Consider the following 23,211-nt stretch of genomic DNA (forward strand, 5'->3'; position numbering starts at 1 on the left):
GTCAACTAACTCTCATTAGAGTATTAGTAGGCTTAGGTTAAGGTTAGGGTTGGTAGAGTGTTGACGTACTTGCAAAGTTACTTATAGTGAGTTTGTCTGTTGGGGAACCATCAAAATAAAGTGTTAGCATATATTTAGCAGACATGCTACTAATACTCCAATGACTGCTAGTTGACATGTAGAGTTCCTTATCAACAGCTGTCTAAAGGGTACCATCAAAATAATCAAACTGATATTAAAATAAAAATAGATCAAAGCAAATGTGTCATATTACACATTCATCTGATCTTATGGCTGTTTGAGAAAAAAAATATTATTATTATTATTATTATTATTACTATACTTATAAGTATATAACTACTAAATATTATTACTATACTATATATTTATATAGCGCTTTTCTAGGCACTTTACATAAGTCATGAGAAAATCTGTATAGTTTTATTTTTTAAAGATTAACACTAGTTAAGCACATTAGTTTATGATAACTTTGATACATTATCTATTAATATTTGTTAATGCTAGTTAATAAAAATGCAACTATTGTATTTTTATCAACTAACATTGCATTGTCAGTTCATGTTGGCTCAGGTCCATTTAATAATAATAACAGACAGATTTTAATAATGGATTACTAAATGTTGAAATTAACTAAGATTTATAAATGCTTTAGAAGTATCGATCATTGTTTGTTATAATGTAGTTTACTAATAGTAAACTACATTGTTATAATGTAGTTTACGGGGAAGTCGTGGCCTAATGGTTAGAGAGTCGGACTCGTAACCCAAAGGTTGCGGGTTCGAGTCTCGTACCGGCAGGGATTGTAGGTGGGGGGGCGTGAATGTACAGCGCTCTCTCCCACCTTCAATACCACGACTGAGGTGCCCTTGAGCAAGGCACCGAACCCCCAACTGCTCCCCGGGTGCCGCAGCATTGCGGCGGGTGTGTGTTCACGGTGTGTGTGTGTTCACTGCTGTGTGTGTGCACTTTGGATGGGTTAAATGCAGAGCACTAATTCTGAGTATGGGTCACTTGGCCACATGTCATGTCACTTAATGTTAACACATCAAACCTTATTGTAAAGTGTTACCTTTTAAGATATATTTCCAGTTCAACATGAGTTCACAGCTTCTGTCTTGTGCACAATAATGGATTTAAATGGGAAGTCTGTGGGGAATGACACTGAACAGGATAGATGTAAAAATACACACTGCTTCAAAATGACAGCCACAGGACTTTTATAAATAAATAAATAAATACTAATACTACTATTACTAATAATAAAAGTATGACAGGCCAAGGACAAATCCAAATAATTTTCTCTGGTAATCGACAGCACATTACAGCTGCTGTCCATACTGTATTTTGAAGACGAACCATTCCTTTAATAATATTCATAATAAACATGTCTTAGTGCTTAGTGTGTTCATCTGATAGCTTTTACTCTTTCCAGTGTTCATTCTCAGCTTGTGCTTTTGAGTATATATAGAATGGATTCTGGAGCTTGTGTTCACTGTGTGCTTTCCAGGCGTTCCCTGGAGGAAAAGGACAGCCAGTCTGGAGCGAGTGTGCTGTTTCCAGATTGCAGGACAGAGCCTAGAGAAGGGGGAGGGAGGAACAGAGAGAACAAGAGAAGCACTTCGTACAGAATATAACAGGAGTGATCTTATTGTCACATAACCTCGCTTGCAGCAGAGACATCAAAGCTGTCAAATAACAAACAAACTTATAATAATAATAATGACGACTTATTTTTTAATAATAGCTGAGCTGTCTTCAAAATAGTTTAGTTTCTAGTGTTGAGAAACTTTAGTTTTTTTCCCATTAAGTAGTGTAATGTACAGTAACTAAATGCTGCAGTGCTGTTGTTTATAACGAATGATGAGTAGCTTGTATCTGGCACTTTAAATACCTGGATGATGCACTTAAATAACCTGAAAAAAAGACTTGTTGGAATGTTGGACACTTCATGCACTCAACTGTCGCAGCTTTAATTACGTAGCGAAGTGGGAGGTGCCATCAGACTTCGATTATGAATGACAAAACAACCTTATATAATTCATACACTACATGGTTGAGTACATAGTGCATAAGTACATAAGTGCATATTGTGTATAGTGCTACATTTGGGACGCAGCTATTTTGTGTTGTCAAATATATTTAAGAATGTTCGTTCCGTTAGCGGTGATCGCCTCATGGGCAGCATGCCGACGTTATTGTTATAGTATTACATATTATAATTATATCTCTCACATTTTGCAATGCTTTCAAAGTAAAAAGTCCAGTAAATGGCGCTAAAGGCGCATTTGAAACAGATGAATGTGAAATCTGGCACCTTTTTAAACTGTTAGTTGTTGAATGTATCCCAGCAGTTTGGAAATGAAAGTGCCATGAGTGGGGCTAAAAGATTTATGCTGTACCGGGTGAGCTACCGAGCAAGTTTGCTACTTCAGAAAAGCTGTACATATGGAGCTGGTTATGTGATGCAAATATCGAAATGTATTAATTTACAAATGCACTATGGAGTACTATGGTAAAAGTGGTAATCTGCTCAAATCTGCACTTGTAATTAGAATTTATGTGAAAGTGAATAAAGCTTGTTGGTGTTTTATTGTCTCTAGTGGTAATTTCAGCTGGAAACTGTAATGAATTTTATAGGTACATTTTTGGAGTTTTGCTAAAATGTAGGCAGAGGCACATATTTCCAGTTACCATAGGTTGTTTGTTTTTTTCTTACTGTGGTGGTAACTAACAAGGGGTGATAGAATTACTTTTAAATCCTTTTGCAATTTTACTTAGGTAGACATCCATAGAAAGAGAAGAAGGGCTATGGTAATTACAGCATCTTTCAGCAGGTTAACCAGCCAACCACCCCTTTAATAGTTAAAGGAACACTCCACTATTTTTGAAAATAGGCTAATTTTCCAACTCCCCTTGAGTTAAACAGTTGAGGTTTACCGTTTTGCGACGGAAAATTAAAAGTTGCGATATTCTAGGCCAATATGGAACGAGATGCTAACGGTCTAATCAGATTCAATGATCTATGCTAAGCTACAGCTAAAAGTGCTACCGCCAGGCCCGGAGATCGGCTGAATGGATTTGAAAACGGTAAAACTCAACTGTTTAACTCTAGGGGAGTTGGAAAATGAGCTTATTTTCAAAAATAGTAGAGTGTCCCTTTAACCAGAGAGAAATGGGAATGCATATTGCAAAATATGAAGTGCATTTTGAATGTTGGACACAGCTATGTGTGTATTGCATTTATATACTTGCATACTCTATAGTCAAAAATTACCTGTTTGAGAGTGGTTTTTGATCCGACTTTTACAATGAGTAGATAAATGACACTGAACAGAGAATCAGGGTTTATTTCAGACTTGCTTATTATACTGATCTGACTTGGTCTCTAACTCAGTTTGATGTTTTGGTATGAATCTTTTCTAAAGGCGAAATGAATAGTGTATCTGCTCTACATAAGAGTTTTGCAAAGAAAGATCCAACTAATATTTATGCTTTTCTTGCCATCTTTCAGTGGGATGACGTCTCAGAGTGTGTCCTGTCACATCGCCCCCTGCCCCATCTCCTGTGTCCCTCTCATCTGTCCATCTGTGGGGTCCTGACGCCAGCAGGGGCTCATGAGACGCTTTGTGTACTGTAAGGTGGTGCTGACCACCTCTCTGGTCTGGGTGCTAGTGGACGTCTTCCTGCTGCTGTACTTCAGTGAGTGCAACAAATGCGACAACAAGAAGGACCACTCACTCCTGCCTGCGCTCAGAGGTGAGTCTGACCGTTTAACAGACCACAGAGTTTTATTCTCTACCTGCATGGGGTGCAGGTGTCCACTCTTCATACGTTCTACCTATTGTGCACCTGCGATAGCCTTGTGGGCAGCGTGCTGACAAATACTGCCGGTGTGCTTTGGGCGTCCTGTGCAGTGTTGCCAAGTCTGTGGTTTTCCTGCGGAAGTGGGCTACTTTAACACTGTTGCCGTGGGTTGTTTTTCATGTCCGCGGGTTGAAGCGACTCCAATAACATGATATTTATCCCCTGGAATGCGAATTTTAGCAGGGGAACCCCGCCAAAAACGTGTATTTTACCCTCCGGAATGCGAGGATGTTTTCTGATCTTGAAATCTCCTGAAGTGTGCTCACCAGCTGCTCATTTCTTACTGTTTAATCCCAGCACTATCAGATCCTTGTCCTCACTTCAACGCTTTGCGTGGTAAACAGGTTTAACTCGTACCGTAAGCTGCTTTCAGGTTTAGATGTGGTCCACCAACCATAATCACAGTCTTTCTCGAAACCTTTAGAGCACAAGTACTGTACATCAAATGCCTTGTTATGAATTTAGATTCTATGGTCTGCTTGCTGCCTCTAATAAAGTGGACAAAACAGGAAGCCTGTGTCTGTCTGAAATACAATCTGTATCCATGCATTCAGGATTTAATAATGGCAGGAAAGCTATTAGGGTATTAAACAGTCAGGTGAGGTCTAAGCAGCCACAGTGCTGAAAGAGCAGGGCTTAGAAGCATTGCAGTCTGTCGGCTATTTACGCTAGATCGTTTTTTATGAGGTCGAGCCAGTTTGAAGATCTTCTCTTATTGAGGTTATCGGCAGTGATTAGCTCAGCCCTGATGGCGAGGGGTGGTTATCTAAAGGTTAAGGACCTAACACAGAACTTGGAAGTTCGGTTTCAAGCAGGGAATTTTAATACATTTCAGTAATGCACATACAGTGCATGTACCAAAGAGCACTATAATGATTTTGGATCCATAATTGCTTGATAATTATGATCTTTATCTCTTTGCCTGATTTCTTATTACATATTAATTCTCCTAATTAGTTAGATAATTACAACATTTAACTTCATTGGCTAGCAAATATCTTAGATATAAAATGTAATTGGCACAGTATATCACTGATCTTCTGATATTAATTTTTCCCTATTTTGCCTAATAAAATAAATGTGAAGAAGAATTCCACTTCCTCTGGCATGCAATGAATAGTTTATACTACTTCATAATGCAGAACATTGTGTAAACAAACAAATAAATAAACAAACAAACAAATAAATAAATAAATCTCACAATCAGTGTTGTGAGCAAGAGCATAGGGTTTATTCTGACATTAGTGGGGATAGCAGCCTCATTTTGCATTTATGATTGACATTTGAAAGCAATTTCATGTCTTCTAAAACAGAATTTAGCTTTCTGTACCTCATGATAGAATATCTAAAGAAGCATACATTCTTAAAAAAAAAAAAAAACACACCTTTAGGAATTGACATTAACGTTAACATTAAGTCACTAAGGTGACTAATGATGACAAGAACCAGACAGTTTAAAAGATAATTAATTTGAATTTTATTTTGTCTAAACTGCAATTATCAACATCTCTCATACATCAGCATCAGAGTACATGTATATAATATATGGAGAGCACTTACAAATGGGGGGTGGGGGTTCAGAGACACTGTACATCATTTTATTTCATTTTAATATTGAAAATATGTTGGACCAATGAAGAGTCTGGAAAAAAAAAAGAACTCAATTTTGATGCACATAAACCGCACACTTTAATTTTGTGCATATTCAAGCTACCAGTTTACTTCATACATTAAGTTTAACAACATTAAGTTGAAGTTAATGTGTGTAAACTATCATTCAAAGTAACTGTGGACATATGTTTAATCACATGTTCTTACTCTCTCCATAACGTCTTTAAAAAGACTGCCGTTTTCTAGCGTATTTTCTTTAGCTCCTAAGGTAGTGTCAGTGGTGTGATCTATTTCAGATACTACCAAAAGTACAACCGCAGTGGTTACATATAGCCTAAATTCTGGTAACACCAATTCTCACTTTTACTCACTAGCGGCTTATTAGCATGCATAGCATATTGGCTGTTTATGAGTACTCATAAAGCACATGCCTTTTTCTGCATGACAATATTTTTGACCCTTTAATCCAACCCCATACCTAAACTTAACAACTACCTTACTAACTATTAATTAGCAGCAAATTAGGAGTTTATTGAGGCAAAAGTTGTAGTTAATAGTTAGTTAATACTGACAATTGGTCCCCAAACTAAAATGTGACTAGCACTGCAGTCCCTATTAATATGAGTTTGCTATATAGGGGTGTTTTAGCTGGTTTGGATGTTCTAGGCAGGGCAGTTTTAACCATTGGGCTAGGCGGGGCTGAAGCCCCGGGGCCCGAGCAAGGAGGGGGCCCGTGATTGGCTGTGGAGTAGATTGACTGGAACGCCGATCGCCAAAGCCATGTTAAAGATATAGCATGTGTTATACAGGTGCATCTCAATAAATTGGAATGTCATAGAAAAGTTCATTTATTTCAGTAATTCAACTCAAATTGTGAAATATATAATTATTGTGATGGGGGGCCCTGCAGTAAGTCATAGCCCCGGGGCCCAGTGCGGTCTTAATGCGGCCCTGGTTCTAGGTAGTTGTTTACTCACTGACCCAAGACAAAACAGCAACCCAAGCTCATTGGGAACGTGTGCCTGTGGCATAATTTTTGCAAAATTATACTACGTTGCTTCTTGCACATTGTGCGACACTTTCAAAGTATAACATCCTGTGAGCGGAGATAAAAGTGTGTTTACTTTTATCAAAAATAGATGATAGTGAATCTGGCAACGTTTTGCTTTGTGTAGCAAAAATAGATTCAGTCTACTTCAGTCTTCATTTCTGCTGTGCAGCACTACACTTCTTACATCTGCAGAATTCAGTCTACTGAGACAGATCTTCAAATATCCTGTCCAGGGAAGATCATTTTGCTTTTAGTCTGTTCATAACCTTTGGTTTGTTTTTAGCTTTACTATGCAGCCAATTGTTCTGTTGTTCTCTCTTTAAATGGCTGTAGATGTATCACTTAAACAGCCACCTTAAAGAGAGCACAGAGGCTGCTTCAAATATGGTCTTATTGCTAAATAAATACCATACTGGGATCAATGCAGAAATGCAGTGGGGAATTGTTAATTGCCACATCATTAAATATACATCACCCTCTTCTCAGACTGCATTTTAAACTGAAGATGCAACAGCTTTACATTCTAATAAAACCAAATAAATGGTGCTTAATGGACATCAATTATTTAATGCTCTTTTATACATCTTCATGAATAACTGCAGGGAATCTCTTTAAAAAGGTCAGATAGGCTCCGTTCCAAAACACAATGAGCTGCCTACATCTGCATTTCCTTTCTGAGGCAGCATCTTAAAGGCTGGAATACGTTACACGATTTTTGCCAAGACTTTTTCTCCGATTTGTAGTCTGGACGAGTCCATGCTAGATGCTGAAATTCAGAGTGAGTTTGGAGATTTTGTACAGTCTGAGTTGACAGATTTCACAGAAAATCACGTAATGCATGATGGGTAAAGTCTCGGACTTTGATTCCATTCAGTCAGAGGATATCGAACATGTTGAGATGATTTTAAAACACAGGGAAAGTAATTAAAGAACACAGATGCTGCCAGCTCACATCCATAACGATCAACCCAATATATCAAGGACATCACAAATTAGTGCTGGGTCACAAACAAGTAGAGCCGATGATAAAAGAATGTGTGGTCAAATCTAGGTGGGTTAAGACATGCTTTTTTGGGGGTGTTAAATAATGGAGCAAATAACTGACTACCACAAACCTTAGTTAATCACTTTGCATGATTAATTTAAATACTCTCCTCCTATAAATGTTGCGAAGTTGGAAAGTATTTGATGCATAGTGTTTTAAAATCAGTTCCTTAATCTGTTTTTTAATAGTCGTGTAGTGTATTCCAGCCTTAACTTAACTTTAACTTTAACACCTTATTGACTTGGAACTAACTTTCTTCAACTATGTCTGATATCTTTGATTACTTACAGTATTTTTTTTTGTACTCAATGCGGATTCGAGCACAGTACATTGTCTTCTCCACAAAGGCTACACACATTGCTGCCTTGAAATTTGTCCAAAACGTGGTGGCTTTTGCATTGGGATTGTGACTACGATGCCTTAAAATGCTGCTTATGGAGGCAGCTCAATAGGTTTTGGAACAGAACGATAGTATCCATAATGGGACAATGCTTCCAGATTTATTTCAATGAGATGATATTATGGGCTGTCCTTGTGCCCAAATGGATTCTATTTTTGGATTAAGCAGCTAAGTAAGACAGCAGTATATGAAGGTATATCAAATCCCCCGGTGTTCTGCTTTGAAATACTGTGAAGGTTGAAGAGAGACATTAAGAAGCAGTGCTGCAGGGTTTCATTCTTGCCGTTATTGTCTGATGAGTTGCTCTTCGTCATACTGAAGTCACAGCACTCCCGATTATATTGGCGTGTTTTGCTGCACGCTGTATCATGTGCAGTTCTCTGTCAGTATGCATAAAGCAGGGTGATTTTGCCTAAACCTGTCTATGCAGACGTCCAGGTTCACCCTGACCTCTTAACTGAGAAGCTCATCAAATCAGACAAGCTATTAATGTGGCCTGTGATTGGCTGTGAGTGGTTTGGATTGAACCCTCTTAACCTGGTCATCTGCAGATGGATCTATGGCTCTGGGAGAGCTGAGAATATTGGTTTATAGATGGAGACGGTGATAAATATAGGTGACAGAGAGCAGTCTCTAATAATATTGTAGAATATAAATCACTTAGAATGCATCCTAGTATTGTGGCGGTGAGTTTTGCAAGGGAAAAATGATGAGTTTGTATCTGTTGGTGGTTTAATTGATTAATTTGTTCTTGTGTTTAGTTTTATAAATGTTATTTCCTAGTAATCAGCTGCACGGCGGTCTGTAGAAGGTTGATAGTCCTTGAGACGATTCACTCATTTTCTAGTCCTTGCAGACATGTGCTACTTTAGAGTTTTAGAAGAGCATCTTCGGTACCAAAGGGGAAACATGGGCTTAACCCTATAAAGCCTACTGTATTATATTTGAAAAATTAAATTATCAAAAGAACCTTGCTGAAAAATCTGTTGTACATAATCTACATGCCTTCTGTTGACTTGCCTGATTGATAGTTTTTACTTGTTAACAGGTACAAGGCATTTTAATATAATTCAAAAAAATATTCAGGTGGTGATGCATGTGTCTTTTTGCTGTGAAATGTTTACTGATTTTTATAAAGTAAACATAAGAATAACTTACATATTTTTAGTGATACAGTAATACTACACTGCATTTACTACACTACAAAACTATAGAGCTTTGATCATAAAACGAAGCATTTAAATATTATCTTACTAATATTCACATGCATTTCGATATAATGTTATAAAAATGTGATAGATTTACTTTTAATAACCATCAGAATTTCATCTTACATTTTGGCCATATAAATATCACCATCTGCATCAAATTGCATATTTATGCTCACTTTGTGCCTCTGAATAAAATTGAGGTGTTTTTGTTTCCTATATCAGACTATATGTGACCCTGGACCACAAAACCAGTCTTAAGTGTCAATTTTTCAAAATTGACTTTTGTTAGGATAGGACGATATTTGGCCGAGATACAACTATTTGAAAATCTGGAATCTGAGGGTGCAAAAAAATCAAAATATTGAGAAAATCATCTTTAAAGTTGTCCAAATTAAGTCCTTAGCAATACATATTACAAATCAAAAATTAAGTTTTAATATATTTACTGTAGGAAATTTACAAAATATCTTCATGGAACATGATCTTAACTTAATATCCTAATGATTGTTGGCATAAAAGAAAAATCAATAATTTTGACCCATACAGTGTATTTTTTGCTATTGCTACAAATATACCCCAGCGACTTAAGACTGCTTTTGTGCTCCAGGGTCACATATGAGCCATTAAAGCCTGATGTATCAAATATGATACAACACAAACACATAGAGCAGGGGTGGCGAACTCCGGTCCTGGAGAACCGCAGTCCTGCAGAGTTCAGCTCCAACCCTGATAAAAACTCACCTGCCTGTAGCTTCCTAGTAACCCTTCAGACCTTGATTAACTTGTTCAGGTGTGTTTGATTACGGTTGAAACAAAACTCTGCAGGGCTGCGGCTCTCCAGGACCGACGTTCACCACCCCTGACATAGAGTATGTGTTTTAATACATTTTTGGACAATTATTACATTTATACAGCTTTACATTCCTTTGTTTCTATGTCAGTTCTGAAATATTTCAGATGAGAATGTAACTAATGTTACGGTTACTGATGAGGAGTAACAAAACTCATGATCAAAAAATGTTGAGTGTGTTTTTCTGAAAGTGTTCATGTGGATTTGCTTGCTTTCTTTGTAGTCTCTGTTTGATAACAGTGTTAAGTCAGATTTCAAGGACAGAAAGTGTCTGTGTTGACAGATCCTATAACATGGATCAATGGTTCAGAACGCTGCTGTCAGTTTAGATGGGTTTTACCTGCAGCAGAGCCACTGAAAATCTGCTTTGCGTTCAGTTCAAACCACACTATACAGGTACGTCAAACAACGGACAGGTGTGCTTTTCTGAGCTTATTCATTTTATTTTGTTATATTATGATTCATTTGAATATTATTTATATTAACTTGTATATTCATTTGAATTTATGCATTATGGTTATTTTCATTTCCAGCCTCTTTATCTTATATCTAAGTCAACATGTTTTTGCAACCAATTTTATTTCCATATGCGAAGTAAACTTTAAAGTAGTGCTGTCAAACGATTAATCGTGATTAATCACATCCAAAATAAAAGTTTTTGTTTACATAATATACAGTATATGTTTGTGTGTAGTGTATATTTATTATATAAATGCAAACACATGCATGTATATATTATATATTACATTTTTTTTATGTTTATATAATACATATATTTATATATAATATAAAATATAAAAATATAAATATATAAATGTATATACATATAAATAGCTTCAAAATATATACTGTATGTGTGTGTATTTATATATACATAATAAATAAACACAGCACACACACATATATTATGTAAACAAAAACTTTTATTTTGGATGCGATTAATTGCGATTAATCATTTGACAGCACTACTTTAAATATTGATGTCCAAGTGAAAAAGGACGCTCAACAAGAAATAATGAAAGGCGGGATTCATTATATACATTGGGAATTAATTGGACGACTGAAAATTAATGTCTATATGACAGAAGGGTTTGTAGTATTAGCTGAAATAGAAAGTATAGTTTCAGAGGCAGAGCAGGTTATTGCACAATAAGACCAAGACTGCGAATTACGACAATACATTTTTATTTCATTTTGGCTTTAAAGTGCATATTTAATATAAAGATGAAAATAAGTTAGATCAACTTATTACCATAACAACTATTAGCATGGGAATAGGCATGGTGATTGCACATTACACCTTTTTAGATGTCATAGCTGACACTTTTCTAACAAACCGACATGAGAGAAAATGTGTGGAATAAATACATGGGCACATGTTTTGGATACTAACCACTGGTTATAAATAATTCACACAGACTGCCCTCCCGCTTTCTGTGTTCCAGCGGTGATGTCCCGCACCCATGTGGCACCGGGTGAAATGGGGAAGGCTGTGGTAATTCCCAAAGATGAGCAGGAGAAGATGAAAGAGCTCTTTAAAATCAATCAATTCAACCTTATGGCCAGTGACATGATCGCGCTCAACAGGAGTCTGCCAGATGTTCGGCTGGACGGGTGAGTGTGTGTGTGTGTGTGTGTGTTTGTACAGACAAATGCTCCATGATCACATTAATGACACTAATCACAGGATCCAATCAGCTGCCACGGCAATCTCAACAACACAAATCAACATTCATTAGGAAGACAATGACAAGAAACACAAATAGAATTTTTATGTTTCTTTTTTCATTTATAATAAGCAATAATTTGTTGGTACATTAAGGTACATTAAGGTTTTGTGGCTAGTTGCATTTACTGTAATTATGGGATGGATAGTTACCTAGAAATTAATGGTTAAATTTGCCATCAGCCCCACTACTTTGTTTAAATTAGAAACTCAAATTTTCATGTGAGGATCCCTGTTCTCGTGGGAAACAAATTCGCCTCAAGGACTTATACACTTCACAATGACACTTTTTCAGTATAAATGTTATTTTTCAAGTTAATTTTTCCTCTCATGAACCCAATGCTGAGACTTTACTTTGGTTGAAGATGTTTAACAGCCAGGACAACATTTTCTGTAAAAGTTTGCACTGGCCAGTTGCTTCAAACCACTGAAAACAACTCCAGACAAACTTTGCTGTAGTCAGATTTTGCTATGTCACACCTGTTCATACTTTTACTTGAAGTATGTTGAGGCCCAAGACTGTCATTATTTTCAACTCCATAGATGTTATGATACAAGTGAGTTATTGTTTTACAAATTGCTTTTCTTTCTAGAAAGTGACTCCGCTTGCTTCTTATTCACAATAAAAGCAGCAGGCTAAAGAAGGCTGAAGATCACACACCTCAGCAGTTTCAGAGAGAGAGATTTGTATTTTCTGACTCTCATGGAAGCAGTATGGTATTTGTCATTGCAGTGGTACAAGTTTTGTGGTTTTGTAGACATGTTTGAAAGCTAGCAGTTTCTCTAGGAGAAACGGGCAAGGCTATGAACTGACAGTTCCCTTTCAGTCGGTCACTCTCGACGTCACGTCGGATGACCGACGAAGGGAACGAGGGTTACCATATGTAACCGAGACGTTAGTTGTGTTAGTGTTAGTTGAGCTAAAATATTATAGATGAATATTAACCACAAATGCACAAGCCCAGCACTAGTTTTATTGTGAGATGGCATAATGAGACAAATTGTGAAAGCCTGCATTGATTTTCTAGTCAGTACGTGCATTTAATATACGGAGAGCATCTGTCTGTTCATCAGATTTTTTTAAGTGAACTTTGCACAAGAATAGGTGGTAAACATACTCTTTAGTTCCTGTTCATTATTATTATTATTATTCTGTAAAAGCTCCAGTTTTCATCCCTCTGTCTGTCTCAGTGCAGCAAATAAGGTCTTTGTTTATGGAATCTAAAGAGCCATTCGAGTTACATAATGAAATCCCAGAGAGCTGTTAAAGCAAAACATGCCACATTCATCTGGTGTGTTTGAGTAATGCCACCATTCAGCACACTGAAGGCCATCACCCGCATACACTCGCTCCTCTTCCTGCATTCACTGATGTATGCTTCTCTGGGAAGAAACATTTACTCTACATTTTACCAAAGAGCTGGCATTTTCCTTCATGACTTCTAATTTGGTTTAATGAATAATTTAATAATTTTTAATACACTGAAGTCTATAGAATATATATATATATAAGAAGAAGCTGCATGATTTGGGGAATCATTTATGTCCATTTCACAGTTACATGCTTAAAGGCAGAGTAAGTGATTTCTGGTAGCCAATGTTGATATTTGAAATCACTAGACACGCCCCTTATTGCTGATTGGCCACAAGTTTGTTTTGCGATTCGGCCCGAATCAGTTTTCTAAAGTGTTTTTGAAAAATCACTTACTCTGCCTTTAAGTATAGTACTTTGAGGTTTTGGGATTGTTTAAATCACAGCTACGAGCAATAGTAATAATGATGTTTCCCCATAGCAAACACTACTAATTAATTAATGAAAACAACAATGGCAGGGGTCCTAGCTCGGGCGCGCAACGCACTCCACTCGATCAGGGGGACCTCTCGGGTTCTGAGCAGTACAGAACCGATTTTACGCGTTCGCCGGATTCGCGACGGCCGTCAGACACGCCTCGTTCACCGTACCTTCCACTCACCGCGCCGCCTAGAATGAATGAATTACACAACTTGGGGTGAGATTAAATAATTTGTCTCCCAGAGGAACAACACTGGTGTAATATTGCAGTAAAATAACCCATCAGCACTATTGTTTGTCTCGTTCACTCACTGCTTACAGCCGAAGCCTCCCATTGCTCACAGTTGGGTGATATTCATAGATAGATGCTGCATGCCGTCATCTGTAATCTGCCTCCAGTGTGTGCCCTTTTGCCCCCATCCTGTCTGTGCACACAAAGAGAAGCAGAACTATAAGCCTCGTCCCTCTGCTGCTCATTCATCCCCCTATCTCTTTTCATTCCCTCTGCCATTCTCTCTGTTTTTCAGCTCACTCCATGTCCAGTGCAGCTTCATGCTTTATTTAGGCTCTCTTGGTGACACTCAGCTGCTAGCTACTGATAAAATAAAAATCACTTCAAGATAAAGATTTTCACAAAAATGGGTACACATACTAATTTTCACACAATGTATGAACGTGTCCATTTCTGTAACGGTCATTCAGATTGTCCGTTTTTAGGCTCTAAAATTTGATTGGCTGCTGGCGCCTATATGTTTTTTTTGTAGCCCTATTAGAGGGTATGTAAGGACGCCCACTAACGCAGATGCATACCAATTTTCAACTTAATGGATCATCTGATTGTTGTTGAATTATATTAGCACCCCCAATGGGAGGAATTTGACAGAAGCTGGTGTGTATCCCCAAATTGTCTTCTTGTTTGTATATATCAAATAACTGTCGGGTTCTTAATAGCAGGAAAAAGATTGATTTTTTTAATAGACTGTCTGCCTCAAGCTTTAATCAAGAAGAATGTAATTGCTGAAGATTTGATTTTATGCTTGTATGGTGGAATCAGTATTTAAAAGTAATGAACAGAAATCAGTGTTGTATCAGTATCAGAGATCAACAATTATTCAGTGTTGTATTGATGATCAAACTGGGACAATTGTGCATTGAAAACTGTGCACAAAATGAGGCCATAATGATGTTGTCAATCAAGCCCATACATACAGTAAACCCACGATAAACCATATATACCATACAGCAAATTTCAGCTACTTGATTATTAATGACTTTGCAGAATGTACACTATGTTATCGCCCAGTGATATATTTTAAAGTTGGATATATAGTACATCCAATTTAATCAATATAAACTTTATATCAGATTTCAGTGGCTTGATTGTTCATATCGTTGCAAAATGCAATCTATATTATTGCCTAGCAGAAGATCTGCTAAATGTGTCTAGACATGTATGTCATTAAGATATGACGATATAAGTAAAGGATAATGTACATCCAGCCGGTTGTTATCGCAAAATATATAAGACTGAAGGGCTTTATTTTGCAATAACAACCAGCTGGATGTACTTTATCCTGCTTATTACAGTGCTACTTGCCACAAAACTAGACAATTAGACATGAAATATTGATTTGAGTTGAAATATTTGAACACAAACCTTCCGTGAAAGCAGTTGCTAAGAAGTTCAAAGACGGACATTAAGAGATATGGTACAGTCATACTACTTATTACACGACATTTCTACACATGAATAATTATGGCGATAAAAGATATTGATTTAAAATGAAACAGTTTCAAATTCTTACCAGTTTGTTAGTTATTGTACAGTGCAGTGTACAAAACAATCGTCACAAAATGGCAGCAGCTGCATTATGAAATGAGAGAGTCCGCGATACCAGGATGACATAATTAAATATTGATTTGAGTTGTAATATTTTATTAGCCAACCAAACACAAAGCTTTCACGAAGAAAAAATGTTCCCAGCAAGCGAATAGCGCCGATTGCAGTTACCCGGATGAGCCTGTGTTATTAGCTTTTACCGCTTTTTATTGGGGAATAAATTCATACTCGAAATGTGGTGACCGACCAATCAGAATCGAGTATTCCACAGATCCATCCAATAATAAACATTAACATCAGGGTTCTCTGCAAAGCTGCTTTAAAAAATGTGTATTATGAAAAGCGCTATGCAAAGAAACTGGACTCTTTACTTGACTCTGTGTGTCTTAAAATGGTTTGTTTTTACACTTTTTTGTCTTATTAACTCTGTTCTTGTGTGTTCTGCAGCTGTAAAACCAAGACGTACCCCGATGACCTTCCAAACACCAGCATTGTGATCGTGTTTCATAATGAAGCCTGGAGTACACTGTTGAGAACCATACACAGCGCCATAACCGCTCGCCCAGACACCTGCTGCTCGAGATACTGCTGGTGGATGATGCTAGCGAGAGAGGTCCTAATCACATCAGCTCATTAACTGATCATTTTAATTACGTTTGCATGTCGAGTAACATCAGGGTTCTCTGCAAAGCTGCTTTAAAACAATGTGTATTATGAAAAGCGCTATGCAAAGAAACTGGACTCTTTACTTGACTCTGTGTGTCTTAAAATGGTTTGTTTTTACACTTGTTTGTCTTATTAACTCTGTTCTTGTGTGTTCTGCAGCTGTAAAACCAAGACGTACCCCGATGACCTTCCAAACACCAGCATTGTGATCGTGTTTCATAATGAAGCCTGGAGTACACTGTTGAGAACCATACACAGCGCCATAAACCGCTCGCCCAGACACCTGCTGCTCGAGATACTGCTGGTGGATGATGCTAGCGAGAGAGGTCCTAATCACATCAGCTCATTAACTGATCATTTTAATTACGTTTGCATGTCGAGTTATTCCTTCAGTATCACTATACCGATCAATGGAAGAATATCCTCAGTGTCATCGTTTATGTGAAAGTTTATTTAGTCCATAAATGTCATTCAGCTTCTTAGAGACCTGAGTGAGGAAACATTAAGATGTGTGCAATATGAAGCTGTCCACCATAATTTCATCTCTGTAGATTACCTCTGCTTTTATGGATTGATTGATTGCAGATTTTCTTAAGAAAAAATTAGAGCACCATGTTGCGACTCTGGAGGTTCCGATGCGAATTTTAAGGATGGAGCAGCGATCCGGTTTGATTCGAGCACGACTAAGAGGGGCGGCCGCCACACGAGGACAGGTCATCACCTTCCTGGACGCCCACTGTGAGTGCACTGTAGGGTGGCTGGAGCCACTGCTGGCCCGGATCAAAGAGGACAGGTGAGTGTGCTTGACTGTGTACAGACAATTTATTCCTGAGCCCCAAACTTTACATTTTAAAGGTGCTGTATGCAAGTTTTTGACTCTACTAAAGCATAAAAATACCATAATATGTTTGCAGATATGTAAGAAACATGCTAAGTTAAACATTCTTGTTTATCTGAAAAACAATGCTACAGTCAGTTATTCTCCTTAGAAAATGTGTGTTCCGGGACGGAATGTCTGTCTTTGTTTTAGTTTGTGAAACCCGCCCACTGCCAGTTTACCCAATTGTATTTCGGCACCCCGGGTTGCCAGTTGACGGAAAACACAGTGCATTTCATTTCATTCTATCGTCATGTGTGCTCATTCCTGTTGGTGTCGTCAATCTGGCAACCTGCGTGTGCGTCAAGTCTGAGGAGGAGGGGCTGGGTGATAAAAAACCCTCTCCAATATTTTGAATTTGGACTGCAATACCTAGTTCAACCACTACATACAGCACCTTTAAAGACTTGAGACTTGAGACAAGTTATTTTTGCTTTTCTTTTTCTCGTGCTTTTTGCCATAAGATAAACTAAATATAGTATTCGGCAAAAGATGTTTACAATAAACTTCTAGTCAAACAGCAGAGAATGTACTGCGGAGCAGTGGTTCTCAGCCTCTTTGAATCCAAGGCACTCGTTGTCAAAGACAATATTCCCAGACCCTGATGAAAGTTATATTTCTGCTATTATGATTTTATTTACACTAGGAGTGGCCATATATTAAAATAATTCTAAGTAAGTAAGTCCCATGATTTCAGACCTTTTATTACCATTTATTTTATTTACTTGATTTTTCCAGTCATTTAGGATTATAGGAATTTTTTTTTACATCGGAAAACACAGTGCATTTAATTTCATTCATCGTCATGTGTGCTCATTCCTGTTGGTGTCGTCAATCTGGCAACCTGCATGTGCGTCAAGTCTGAGGAGGAGGGGCTGGGTGAAAAAAAACCCTCTCCAATATTTTGAATTTGGACTGCAATACCTAGTTCAACCACTACATACAGCACCTTTAAAGACTTGAGACTTGAGACAAGTTATTTTTGCTTTTCTTTTTCTCGTGCTTTTTGCCATAAGATAAACTAAATATAGTATTCGGCAAAAGATGTTTACAATAAACTTCTAGTCAAACAGCAGAGAATGTACTGCGGAGCAGTGGTTCTCAGCCTCTTTGAATCCAAGGCACTCGTTGTCAAAGACAATATTCCCAGACCCTGATGAAAGTTATATTTCTGCTATTATGATTTTATTTACACTAGGAGTGGCCATATATTAAAATAATTCTAAGTAAGTAAGTCCCATGATTTCAGACCTTTTATTACCATTTATTTTATTTACTTGATTTTTCCAGTCATTTAGGATTATAGGAATTTTTTTTTACATTTTAATTAAATTACAGGTTTACCCAAACTGTGAAACCCATGGTGCTTCAATAAATATGGCAGTTGTTGAGGGAATGAATTACAATAAAAATATAATGTCAGATTGCATCTTGTTTTTTAGCTTATTTTAAAGAGTGTTTTGTCTCATTTTTAATCATTTGAAGCCATCTTGTGGCCCTAGTGGGTACTCCTGGTTTAGAAAAAAATGCATCACTACTAAGATATTTACAAATGCAGTGGGGATGTTGCCTGTGGTTTAATGCAGCAAAAATAGCTAAAGTGTCTGGGTAAATGTTTGGATGTTTAGGTGAAAGTCCACCGAAACATTCCAACACAATTAAATTTGTAATTAATATGTAAGTAGTAAATAAGGAATTGCCTTAAGCACAAACTTGTTCTACTGCTTGCTTGGAATGCTTACCTTTCCAGCTGCTTTACTTCATGGTCTCTCAAAGTATAATCCTGTTACCCGTCAGTAAGTGTGACGTGTCCTCCATTTGTAAAGTGATCTTTATTACGTTCACACAGATTCAGGTACAGAACACAGATTCAGAATTACATTACTAAGGATATCTTGTTACTCTTACAAGCACACTCACATTCGCTCAGCCTCATGTTCAGGTGCTCTGATACAGGAAGCCTATCTGTGAGAGCATGCGCTTTGTGCTGCATACTTTAAAGATATTTATTTCCCCGTCTGGCCGAATCACAGAGCAGTAAGGGATAAGTTGGTCATTTGGGTGTGTATAGCATTATGCGGTCCGTGTATTGAGTTTGCATTGATCAGAATCGGTCTAGTGGTGCTGAAGCTGGAGGTGTTTATCCAATTAACATTCTGGAAGCATGAGCTACAATGTGAACTGTTTCTGTTTGGACATGTGTCTGGGTCTTTTCTGCTACACAAAGGATAATGTCTAGTCAGCTGGGCATTATTGCAAAATAAACCCATGCAGGCTTACCTGATGCAAAGTCGTTTTGGACTGTTAAAGTGTTTTAACTAGCTATAGCTTCCAGTTTAAACCTGAAATTCATCTGAATCCAGGATCTTAGGGTGGTGTGACCATTTGAGCCATTCGGTCACACTTTATTTTAAGTTTTAATTCTCACTATTAACAAACCATTAACTACAACCTTTGCCTCAAACTGCTAATTTGCTGCTTATTAATAGTAAGTAAGGTAGTTGTTAAGTTTAGGTGATTATGGATGTAGAATATGGTCATGCAGAATATGTGCTTTATAAGTACTAATAAACAGCCTATATGTTAATAGGCATGCTAATAAGCAACTAGTTAATAGTGACAATTGGTCTAAAGTGTTACCAGCCATTCTATAGGTGTTACGGCGTCGACGAGATGAGAGGCGTGCGGATCCATATGCAAAGCTTTTATTCTAGAACAAAGTCAAAACAAGCAAGGGTCAGACAATGGCAAACAGGTATATTGAGGGCAAGACACAAGAGTAGTCCAGCGAGCGGGCGTGGTCGATCTCCGGCGAACAGTCCAAACAGGGTAATCCAAAGGGTTAATCCGAAACACAGGCTATTGTCCAGGCGAGGGGCAAACAGTATTTGAACAGAGCGAGACAAGAGGGATAATCCAGGACAAGCGAAAATCAGGAAACAGGCAATCAGGAAACTAGACGTGACTAGACTTAGACAACTAGAAACTCCAACTAGGAACTGGCTCTGTAGAGTAGCTATCGACTAGGGTAGCGATATGCGCTTACAATACTCTGCAGTGAATGGTTGTTTGAGACGGATTCTTATAGTGGGTGTAATGGGTAGCAGCTGTGTGTGATAAGTTTCAGGTGAGTTTGTGATTAGTGCAATGGAGTATGGGAAATGTAGTCCAGGGTGATGTGTAACAGTCTGTGTGGTGTGAGAGTCAATATCATGGGAGGGCGACCTCTGGTGGCAAGTGGATGGAAGTTCATGGACAGGATTCATGACAATAGGTGTATGTTTGTTGATGAAAAGGTATGAACATGGAAATGTTTAAAAACGTATCAATCTTAAAGTAAAGTAAACTAAAAAGCAGTTATTTTATTTGGCAGAGAGGGAAGTTTTTAACTATTATTCTTTCCCTCTCCATAGCGTTCTCGTGCTATTTTTGTAATTATCATTTGTATGAGCCTATAATTTGATATGTTAAAAAATAGATGCAATTCTTGTCAAAATACCCTATTTTCCACTGCAACACTGGGCTGAAGGTGAAAGGGTTATTTCTGTTCGTCATTCTAGGAGGGCTGTGGTCTGTCCAATCATTGATGTCATCAGTGATGAGACATTCGAGTACATGGCCGGCTCAGATATGACCTATGGGGGGTTCAACTGGAAGCTCAACTTCAGATGGTATCCAGTTCCTCAGAGAGAGATGGACCGACGCAAGGGCGACAGAACCCTTCCTGTTAGGTAATAAACTTTAAAGCGTTTTATTTTCAGTTTTGACGTGAATGATGTAAGTACATTATTCTGTTAATTACTCACAAATGGCTGTGAGACTGAGCCATGAAATCATATGTGCTACATTGTTTCTTTCAAACGCACCATTCGTTACAATGGTAAAGACACAGAGCCTTCGTTCCAAATAAATCAAAACCTTCACATAACGTTTGGTTTTTCTTGGTTAATTGAGCAGACAGCATGTTATGTAGGCGCCACAATGGTTTAGTTGTTGTCACTGCAGCACTGCCAGTTACATTATCATTAAGTAAGATGTGAATCTAACATCTGATTTCGTCAACACTTTAAACCAGTTCTTTCATTATCCTGAGGATTTTTATAAAGGAATGTTCTAAACTGAACTAATTTTACTTTTTTTATGTGTCTTCCAAACATGATGTGCAAAAGTCAAGAGTTGTCAGTGTAATAAACAAAAGGCTTGTAATTTGGACGTCTAAACATACTGTGATACGATTATGATTTTTATTTTATTTTTTGATTTAGAGACCCGCAATCAACCTGTATGTTGTTTTTACACCGTTACATTTTGGTTACAACTCACAAATGTAACCAAAATAACAACAACAAAACCTGTAGTCACGCATGAGATCAGCAGTCGTTTGATGACAGCTCATCATTGGCTTGTTCAGTGGGACAAGCAATGACAGTTGTGAAGAAAGTCTGTCATTTTTCTAGACTCTCTAAAATGTGTACATCTAGTATCCACATTAGGACATAAACAACACAATGAGGTATGCAATTAAAAAAAATACAGAAAATGCATACATTTATACAGAAATATTATACATATTATACAGAAATATAATAACATTGCATCTATACATCATATTGGTAGTGATTTGATTGATATTTATTGATCCTTATCAATGTATCATTACACCCCTATAAAGAAGGTTATTGATCAGAGGATTCTCTTACACAGACTACAGTGGTTCACATCACTTAACCTAGCTATTGATGGTGGGTACATATATATATATATATATAGCCTACAGTATATACACCCCGTCAGACTGATTAATTCTGAGGTTTTGTTTGAATCTTTTCCACAGAACTCCCACAATGGCAGGAGGTCTGTTCTCTATTGACAGAACTTATTTTGAAGAGATTGGCACCTATGATTCAGGCATGGACATATGGGGCGGTGAAAACCTTGAGATGTCTTTTAGGGTGAGAACTCCATTTTTCGGTAGTTTAAAACATTTAAAAATAGCAGGGGTCGTAATTGTCTTACATTTGTAAATGTTATATGCTCTGCAATATTATATTCATAAATACATGCTGGAATTTTTATTTTGTATTCATATGTGGCCAAGTTTTAAAGATCCTTGATGACTCTAATTGTATTTCTTTTGCATGTGTGTGAATAGATCTGGCAGTGTGGAGGATCTCTGGAGATAGTCACATGTTCTCATGTAGGCCATGTGTTCAGGAAGGCCACACCATACAGCTTCCCTGGTGGAACTGGTCAGGTGATCAACAAGAACAACAGACGATTGGCTGAAGTCTGGATGGATGAGTTCAAAGATTTCTTCTACATCATCTCACCAGGTGATACTCTTCAGGAAATCGATAAATGACACTTCACTTACTGAGATGGACCATCACATAATCTTTGTAGCTTTACTTTTGGTTGTTTTGACTACTTTCAAGCATATCTTTTTAACTAAATGTAAAATATAGGGTAAAAGTGAAATTGAGATGACACCACACTTCTACCAAGCCAATTCTTTAACGCTAGTGAACTAGTGAATTCAGAATATGGCCCATTAAAGCGGTAACCGTGTTCTCTCACAGGTCTTCATTAGTGTCAGCGTGAGGCATGGCTGTCTTTACAGAGATGCAGAGGGTTTTCTATAAATAGCACGTTGATTTGCATCTGTGGTCATGGTTGTTTTGAAAGACTGTAATTATCTTATCGTTTGGCCTCCTGGACTCATTGCTGTGATCTGTCGTTTGCCTTCTATATCCCTGTAAATATTCAGCCTTCCTCAAGCTTAAACAGGCAATAGGGAATTGTAGCACACTAAATTTATTCAAATGCAATTCCTTAAACACATCCTCTTTTACTTTTTTTATCTTACTTTTTTCCTTTTTGATTGCACCTTTTCTTTTGTCCTCTCTCTCACTAGCACGCACACGCGCACATGCACACACACACACACACACACACACACACACACACACACACACACACACACACACACACACACACACACTGGTTTTTATACTGTACAAACTCTATATTCTATTGCCCTACACCTAAACCTACCCCTTACAGAAAACTTTCTGCATTTTTACAAAATAAAAATAAAAATATTTATATTTATATATAAACCAGTTTTACAAATGAGGATGTCTCCAAAGGGAGGTTTTTGGAGATTTTGGCAGGAAAGCTCACTTTCGGTACAAATTTTTCCCCAAAATATGGTTAAGTAGGTACACACACACACACACACACACACACATACATAT

The 23,211-nt window shown here is 37.5% G+C and overlaps 1 protein-coding gene across 1 annotated transcript in view; it reads left to right on the plus strand.

The window, feature by feature from the left end:
* LOC107657405 (polypeptide N-acetylgalactosaminyltransferase 13-like) overlaps positions 1–23,211 on the plus strand; it is a 47,522-nt gene that overhangs the window by 3,733 nt on the left and 20,578 nt on the right. The window contains exons 2-8 of the mRNA XM_016445460.1: positions 3,533–3,777; positions 11,499–11,667; positions 16,237–16,403; positions 16,663–16,870; positions 20,515–20,685; positions 21,789–21,906; positions 22,107–22,287. Coding sequence (XP_016300946.1) covers positions 3,636–3,777; positions 11,499–11,667; positions 16,237–16,403; positions 16,663–16,870; positions 20,515–20,685; positions 21,789–21,906; positions 22,107–22,287 — 1,156 coding nt within the window. The 5' untranslated portion in view covers positions 3,533–3,635. The remainder of the gene's footprint in view (positions 1–3,532; positions 3,778–11,498; positions 11,668–16,236; positions 16,404–16,662; positions 16,871–20,514; positions 20,686–21,788; positions 21,907–22,106; positions 22,288–23,211) is intronic.

The sequence above is a fragment of the Sinocyclocheilus anshuiensis genome, unplaced genomic scaffold, assembly GCF_001515605.1.
Source record: "Sinocyclocheilus anshuiensis isolate Anshui unplaced genomic scaffold, SAMN03320099.WGS_v1.1 scaffold355, whole genome shotgun sequence".
Taxonomy (NCBI): domain Eukaryota; kingdom Metazoa; phylum Chordata; class Actinopteri; order Cypriniformes; family Cyprinidae; genus Sinocyclocheilus; species Sinocyclocheilus anshuiensis.